The sequence below is a fragment of the Strix aluco genome, chromosome 2, assembly GCF_031877795.1.
Source record: "Strix aluco isolate bStrAlu1 chromosome 2, bStrAlu1.hap1, whole genome shotgun sequence".
Lineage (NCBI taxonomy): Eukaryota > Metazoa > Chordata > Aves > Strigiformes > Strigidae > Strix > Strix aluco.
The window spans coordinates 65,416,122-65,424,608 of record NC_133932.1 but is presented as its reverse complement, the minus strand read 5'-3'; the positions used below and the strand labels follow the sequence as shown (position 1 = coordinate 65,424,608).

The following is an 8,487-nucleotide window of genomic DNA, read 5'->3' as shown; positions in this document are numbered from 1 at the left end:
GGTCCAGTTGGTAAACCTTCCTAATGCAAACATTCAGTGAAAGAACAAAAAGTAGGAAGGCTCAGACAGTCCTCGTGAAATCACTGTCATTAAACTCATCTTGTAACAGAGTCTTTTTCACGGCAGACCAAGCTCTCCTGACAAAAGGACTTTTATGTGAAAATATCTCCACAAGGATTTTTTTTCCAGCACACAAATGCAAAAATTCATATCCCTAAGCAACACTAATCTATTAGAGGCAAACAATGGTGACTCTAATGCTTTTAGCTTGTTGGGATCTCTACAAGAAATTCTGCCATAGATGTGTGTGTGTGTGTGTGTGTGTGAGGACATGCATGCGCTAATTTTTGTTTGAAAGTTATCGTGCTGAATTTATTTTTCAATAAAAAAATCCACTTCATTCCACTTCTTTATAAACGGGAGGATTGAAGCATACATTTACATAATAAATTCTCACCACTCAATGAATAAAATCACAGAACAGCCTGGGTGTCAAGACCTTGCAAACTTCTCCTGAGCTTCTTTTTTGCACGCTTCCTGCGTTGCCGCCGGCCCCTCCTTGCAAGGTTTGAAAAAGCCAGCAAAATCACTGCAGGCTACTATGCAGGTACCCGAATGTGTAAAAATACTGTAACGTATTTAAGCATTGGTTAAAAAAAAACCTGTGGAGATTTGTTAAATGTCACTTTTCAGACAGAATAACTAGCAAGGTTTTTCCACAGCTTCTAAAGTTCTAGTGGGGAACTATCCCACAAAAGAGCCTTAACTGAGAGTAGAAGTGCATGCTGTATTGTAGACTTTGTCTAAATTAGGTGGAAGATGAGAAAAAAGGGGAAGCAATTGAGTCAATCAAAAGATAGAACGCTGTCAACCAGTTGGCACTACACGGTAAGAGCACAGCTCTTTTGAGGTAGATAGGATCCTCCCCTAAACTGAGGGTGCTATTTGATTTTAATGGGAGCTTTCAGGCCCCAAAACATGCATAAAATTCCTGGAACACATGAAACAAACCACTGAAGATAGGGGATTACTTACAGAACAGAAATATCACAACCCTAAATAATGAACCCATAGAGTAAAGCTGCCACTGACTTTCTTTCACTGGCTGCACAACACAGCAGTAATGACCCTCCAGAGGAAAGTGAGTTCATTTTCACACCTCCAAAGCTGTACCTGTTTAACAGCCTCCGGGGCAGCACACATGCCCTTGCAACATGAACACCCTCCCCAGAGCCACACTTGTGAACGGCACAAAGGACAGAGGGTTCATTTAAGTGGTGTGAAGCAACAAGCTGCTCTTTAATTCGAACAGCTCTTGATACAGGCTCTAGGAGATCATTAGTGCAGTATAAACTCAATGGTGAAATCCATGACTCTTGACTTTTTGTCACAGGGGAACAAGCACATCACACAGGGCACCAATACATGTGATTTGCTTGGCACTGACAGGCAGTTCAACGTATGCTCTGCTGAGCTCAACTTCCTTTCGGGAGGTCAGACACACCCTCAGACAGCAGGCCAAGGGATTGACTCTGAAGTCCCCAGGTAGAGCCAAGTTCAGTATGGCCTTACCGCAGCTGACTACGGGGCAACAAGTAACCAAGTGCTAGGACAACTAAGCCTTTTCTTAGGACTCTTATAGAACAATAAACGCCAGAAGGCACAGCCTAAAAAGGGGACACACTGCGAAGAGAAAAAGGCTACATATACCCTAACCCCTCAGCTCCCGCTGCAGCTACTGAGGAAGGCCTCGCGAGACGGAGCCATTTATAGCCGCGTCCTCCGAGAGCGACAGGCCGCTCAGCCAATGAGAGGCGCTGCCCGACGCGGCGCCCATTGGCTGCTGGCGGGACGGCGCCCGGCCGGTGGGCGGGGTTTCCGCGCCGGTGGGCGGGGCGGGGCTCCGTGCGGTTCCATGGCGCTGTGGGCGGGGGGGGGCGGTGGCTCGAGCCGGGTGCGCCGCTGACGCGGGAAGGGCGGGCGAGGGGAGCGCGAGTGCCCGGCGCGAGTCAACACAGTCGCTCGGCGCCGCGCTCGCCGCCCGCGCCCCGCGGCTCCCCCTGCCGGAGCGCAGCGCACAGGTGAGGATGGCAGCGGCGGGCAGCGGGTGCCGCTCCCCCTGCCTGCCCCGGGCCCCTGCGGCCGCCTTCGGACCCGGCTCGGAGCCGGCGGCTACAGCCCGCTCGGCTTTTTTTTTTTTTTTTTTTTTTTTTTTTTGGGGGGGGGTGGGGGGGTGGTTATGGCCGGACGTCTCTCCGCACCCTCTGGAGCGGGTGGGCTGCGGAGGCGCTTCCCCTCCCAGCGCCACGGGTGCTCTGCGGTGTCGCCGGAGGGCGGGCGGGCAGGCGGGCGGCTGGGGGCCGTCCTGCTTCCCCCTCCGCATGCATGCCCCTTTCTGCGCTCGCATGCACCTGCGTGGTGGCGGTGGTGTGGGGAGCGCTGGCAGCTCCTTCGCAGGACTTGCTGCCGCCCCCTTCCCTACGCCCTGTGCTGGGGGTGCTGGCGGGGCGTGTGGAGGGCGGCGCTGGGGTCCGGGGCAAAGCGGGGCTGCTCCCACTCCGTCTCCGGCTGGGGAGACCCCGCTTTGCACCCTTTCTCCTTCTCCTCCCTGCGTGCCGGCCGCCCGAGGGGCGTTCGGCAGAGTTTGCAGTTTCCCGTCCCTCTTCCTTCCCCCCACCCTCCGCCTCCAACCTCGCTCCGGTGCACCGGGCGCCGCGCAGCTCCCCGGACCGGCGCTCTCCCTCCCCTCCATCTCCGTCAGCTCTCGCCCTCTGCCGCCCGGCAGAGCTGGCGGCGGCCGGTGCGTATCTCACCGCCTGGTTTTTCCCCTTCCCCGACTAAATAAGCCATGGCCGGGGCAGAGGCGCCGCGGGGAAGGTCCCAACTAACTCGGGACGGTTTCCGCGGAGGCAGCGGCTCCTCCTTCGCCGGGTTTGAGGGGACTGGGCTGCGAAATGGCAGGGCGGCGGCGAGCCTGAGGGAACGGCCGTTAACGGCGGCGGGTGACGGCGCCCAGCCGCGCGCCGCGGGGTTTGCTGAAGCGTTTCAGTGGAAATAAGGTGGAAAACCCCCTGTTCAGCAAATCTCCGCCTTTTTCCTTCTTGTCTCCTAATCGTGGAGCCTTCTCCCGTGCCTTAAAGAACAACCTTTTAAATGCAGCTTTGCTGCCGCGGTAGGTTGGTTTTGCACCTCCGAAGTCTGGCACTCTCGATGCTGTGATCCTGCACCATCTAACCCTTCATGAAGCAACTATGTGAAGAGCCTCTGCAGGGGCATTGGAGTGTATCAGGCTTTACGATTTGCAGTTGGAAATAGGCTTTGTATGTGTTTTGGGGGTGTCTGAATAGATAGAGAAACTTCTTGGTTTATTTAAGACCCGTGATTCAGTAGGGTGCTGCTCAGCACCTGAGGGGTGCCAGGTATCTTCAGTACCCATGGCCTTCAGCATCTAGCAGGGTCATTCCCGTCAGTCTGCAGCAGAAAAGGTTCAGGTCATAACAGTGTCGGAACATTTCATAGGCTTCGTCTAGTTATACCCTGTCATAACATCAGCTCAAACTGGATTACCCCTCAGTTAAATTTGTTTAGTTTGTGTTGTAAATTATTGAACAAACCTAAAGTGACCACCTGGGGGTTAAATAATTTATGTGCACTGACACATGGGTTTCTCCTGGTTTAACTGTCTGCATTTTTAAAAGCTGGAACCCTTCTGGTTCATGCATGGCCTTGATGTATGCAGTTTGATATAGTGAAATGCTTGAATAATCATCTAAGTACCACTGAGCTGTAGCTGAGCTGATGGTGCCTGTGCTAAGAGGAGTGGTTACGACACCAGAAGAGAAGAATAAAAGCAGAACCAGCCAACTCAAACCCATGATAATTATTAATTTGACACAATTTTGTGCACACTGACTGCTAATTGAATCATGTTGCTACTGTTTGTTTATTTTTTTGTCTTCTGAATTCTTTCAGGCTGATTTTCTTTTTTGTGGATTAAATAGCACAGTGAGAAGCCCTGATCACAACGTCTTGGTTTTATTGCAGCAAATGTAAAAATGATGCCCACATTTTCTGGCAAGGCAGGCAGGTCTCTTTCCTTGCATTATCAGCTGATATTTTTACTCTCCTGGTTGCCCTCTCTTATTTGCATGTTGGACCAGCTGTCTGTTGCCCCCAGTGGGATAATCTGTCTAGTTTGCAGCCTGGTCCTTTGTGCACACCTGAGCTGCTCCAGAGAGATCTGACTGCTGCTAAAATAATGGTAAAGGTAGATTACAGTTTAGACATCCTTGCTTCAGAGCCACGTTAGCTGTGTTAAACTTAGTGTCATTGACCTTATTGGTATCCTAGTCACTTATTCTGGTAGTCTGGGAATCACCTGAACTTCCTAAATTCATGCAGACAGGCCTTATAAAAGCTTGGGGTTTTGAGATCTTTGCGTCTCCCTACTATTAAAGTTCACCCAGACTTTTATCTCCTCACCTAATTACTATTGCCTACCCTTCTGGCTTTTATTGCATTAATCTCCTATTCAAAGTGCTGGTGCTGATGGTGTTTCCTGGTGCTGATGGTGTTTCCTGGTATGCCGTGCTCTCTCTGTGTTAGCTTTCTATAGGTCTCTCAGTTGTATTTATCTTTCATTGTGTTGAATTCAGGTTTCTCGTATCATAAGGCCTTTCACAGTTCTTTCTATTCCTGCTCATTATTTTGTGTCTTACTGAATTTTACCATTCACTTTGTCTGCTTCCTGTGTACTTGCGTTTGTTCCCTTCCCCGTAGGTACTATGTGATTTCTGAGTTAATGTTTAAAGCCACAAACCCATCTGTGCGTAAAGTTCCTCAAAACAAAGCATGTTACTAACACTGTATGTGAGGTAATCACAGTCCGAAGATAAACTCTCTGCAACCTGGATGTTGTGACCATCCCAGGATGTGGAACCTTCCTCTGGGATAAAACTGAACTGTAGGTAATTTCCGTGTTTTGTCCTTGTGCCTGTGTGGCGGAGGTAGGAGTGACATGGTCATATCATGGCATTTTGTGGGGCTTCTGGGTTGTTGCCTGTTGGTGTAGATGGTGCAGTCTCTGTGACTGTAGTCTGTGCTTTAGCTGCAGCTAAACTAGGAAAAAAAATGGCTGTGGATGGATGTAGTATTCTTGCACCGAGCAGAGAAAGATGAGTGATGCAGGTTTGTAAATGCAGTTTAAAGCTCGGGTGTCTCAGTTTGCTGGGAACAGTTCTGCTGTTGTGGTTACATTAGGCCTCACTAATTTCTGAGGGGTTTTGTCGAAGTGAGTACTTAGGAGTGGGGCCTTGAGTTGCTGGCTTCCTGAAAACAAGTCTTGTATCAGTTCATCACCTGCCAGAGTGACATGTGATCTTGCCTTGAGTTTATGATAAAATTGTAATGTTGGTGATGCGTATTTTTGTTCTTTAAGGACCAAATTCATGTGAAATACATCTCCTCTGGATATGAGCAATCTTAACAGAAAAAGGGCAAATTAATCTGACAAGTTCCATTCTCTGAGCCAAGACTGAGGCAGTGTGAGGGAGGTGCATGTAAACCACAGTAATGAGCATATAGTAGTATTTCTTTATTGTATTTTGGTACATGGGGGACTCTTGTAAATATCTTCGGCATAATCTGTTAACATCTTGTTTCCTTTAAACAGGGCTAGAAGAATAAGGAGAAGTTTAATTTATGAGAACTATAAGAAGGCTTACAACAGTTTGGAATGGATTGATTTATGACACCTCTGATATGTGAGAGCTACATTTTGTGTTGCAACTGGCCAGCTGCTGCTGGTGGACTTCAGCTGATTTAATTGTGGCAAGCCCAACTTATAGGTCCTCATCGCTAATAGAACATAAACAAGTGTGATGCTGAAATGAGATGAGGCTCCGAAATGGAACTGTGGCCACCGTGTTAGTTTTCATCACTACTTTCCTCAGTTTGTCCTGGTATACTGCATGGCAAAATGGAAAAGGTAAGTAAGACACTCTGTCACATGGCTGTATGGCAGAGGAATGAATAGCACAGGCATGTGCACTGCTGCTGTATGTTGGCAATCTGTAAATTGCTCGTTGACTAGCTCTGCTCCAGAAGGTATTGCCTTGGTGAGGAGTAAACACCTGTTAGTAGATTCAGGAAAATTAACTTAGAGTGAAGATTCAGGAAAATTAACTTAGAGTGAGACTGATTTAAAAAGAAAAAAAAAAAAAAAGGACCTCAAGAAAAATAAATGCTGCTGTTGGAGGAAGGGGTTGGTCCAGGCTGAATAGCTGTGTTTTGTTTTTTTTTTTTTTCCTGGTTTATAGTTGTTGGAAAAACATATGGTCTCTCATTGGGTTTTTTGTTGTGTTGGGTTTGTTTGTGGCTTTTTTTTTTTGTAACATATGGCCAATGGACATGGCTGGAGAATGTTATTTTTGGTGCTGCTTTCTGTCTTCCCTGATGATTCAGTGATGGCAGTGGCAAATGACCAATCAACATTGTTGAAAGACTTTTCTTGCTGTCTTTGAATAAAATGTAAAATATTTCTTGTCAGAGTATGATACAAGAAATAAAGTAATACAAGCAAATTGACCAGGTAATTGGAAATGCCTCTATTATAATAACGTGAACAATCTCATGAAAAAATCAAGTAACTATTACTTGTAATAGACTTTTACCTTTTCATTTATCTTTGTTGATCTTATTGCACTCCATGTGAACCTTGGAAAATTCAGCTTTTCTGAGGGTCAGGACAGTTTTCTGCAAGTAAGATGTTTCAGTTTTGTCCTTCAGTAAAGCAGATAGACTTGTTCAGCAGTGGTTTCTAGAAGAAGAAAGATTGTGTGTTTTTTTTTTTTCTCTTTAAAAACATCTGATCTCTTGAAAAATAGTAGACTATGTCCTTCAAAGATAAAGTAATTTTAAAACACATATTCCATCTTAAGTGAGATTGCTACAGGTTTGTTCTGACTGTTCTGCTCACAGTATTGTCTTCAGTTATGCCTTGGGTCCAATAAGAGGAAGTTGAGGTTTTCCAGGAATACTGTCTGTTGCAGCACAGCCAACTTGTAACCTTATGTAAGTATAAAAGAAGCAGATGAGTTCTGTGGTGTATTGAAATTTTTTTTTTCCCATTGGGCACTTGTCGGAGAAGCAGATGCTTTGTGGTGTGATCTTGGCTGTAGCAGTTGGTCGGTAGGCTAGCCTTCTGGATGTAAGCAGCAGGAAAAATGTCAGGTTCTCAAAGTTGTGGCAGTATATGGATCTTTTAATTGGACAACAAAAGTGTAGACATGCCAAAGACTGACAAAAAAAAAAAGGATATTTGAATAGCCTTGCAAGTAGTATTTTCTTCATTTTGGCTAATACCACAGTCTCTAGTTAGATTTTATGTTACTGATTAATTTCTTGCTGAAGAACGTCACAAGAATTTCCCTTTGCTGAAGTGAAAGCAAATTTCATACATACATATTCTCATGCTTTTTTTCTTTCTTCCTTGACATATGACTTACAAGTCTTGTTCTTCTTTGTCAAAGTGTAACACAAAGAAAAGTAACCATTAAAAGAAATTGACAAAAATCTGCTATTTGGAGAGTGCTAGTATATATAGCACTTGGTGACAATTTAAGCTTTTGTTGGTCAGACTGCTCTGTTTTTTTTATACTACTTTTTCTTTTTTTCCATCTGAATGCTTAGAATCAATACTTTCTTAATGTTGTTATAAAAGTTCTGCATTTATCTTCTTCCAGATCTTGCTGTTGAGCATTAAGATGGTAATTTGTTACATAAAAATCAGTGTAGCTAGACATCAGTAATGTGTTAATCATAAATCAGTTATGAAACTACAGCCTAGATGATTTGCTCTTAAGGTGTTGCTTCAAGAGAAACTTATACATAGAATATTGTCTTTTAAATTTTATTTTACTTCTTAATTTATGTTTAGCATTTTGTTAGTTTGCACAGGTTGTCTAAAACCAAAACAGGTTTGAGTTCATTTAGTACCATGTCTTCAGAGACATTTCTGCACCAGTGGAAAAGGGTCAGAAACTGATGATATGTATGAAGTATTTTTTTTTCAAGTTTGATATAATTATATGTTTATTTAGTAAGCCTTGCAGGATGGTATCTTAATTCATTGATAACATTCTTTACAAATTACTGAGTGGCTCAGTTAGAAGCAAATGTAGTGCTTGTTGTTCCCATTCACTGAAAGGTTATAGGGTGTCACATACTCTGATCATCATCTTCTGTTATTTATTAAATTTATATGGCATGCACTAGATTTTTGTAGGTATTTGTCAGTCTTTGGACAGCAAAGTAAATCTACACTTGGAAAGAAAATATTATTTACATTTTAAACAGGACAAAGCAAAACCCCAAATTGCTAGCTTCTCAGTGATAACTAAAACAAATTTTGCTTTTTAAAAGCAGAAGCGTAGTGCCTTGTTTCTAACAACCCTAATCCAGTCTTCAAGTGATTAATTTTAATTGAGG

General features: G+C 44.8%; 1 protein-coding gene across 3 annotated transcripts in view; it reads left to right on the top strand.

The window, feature by feature from the left end:
* Positions 1–1,974: 1,974 nt before the first annotated feature.
* Positions 1,975–8,487, top strand: part of MGAT4A (alpha-1,3-mannosyl-glycoprotein 4-beta-N-acetylglucosaminyltransferase A) — an 83,306-nt gene continuing 76,793 nt past the window's right edge. Inside the window, exons 1-2 of one of the 3 annotated variants that reach the window (XM_074815053.1) lie at positions 1,975–2,081; positions 5,672–5,986. In XM_074815053.1, the coding sequence (XP_074671154.1) occupies positions 5,893–5,986 (94 nt within the window). In that variant the 5' untranslated portion in view covers positions 1,975–2,081; positions 5,672–5,892. Of the gene's footprint in view, positions 2,082–4,541; positions 4,968–5,671; positions 5,987–8,487 lie in introns of those variants that run through there. The other 2 variants (XM_074815055.1, XM_074815054.1) reach the window with 2 other exon arrangements.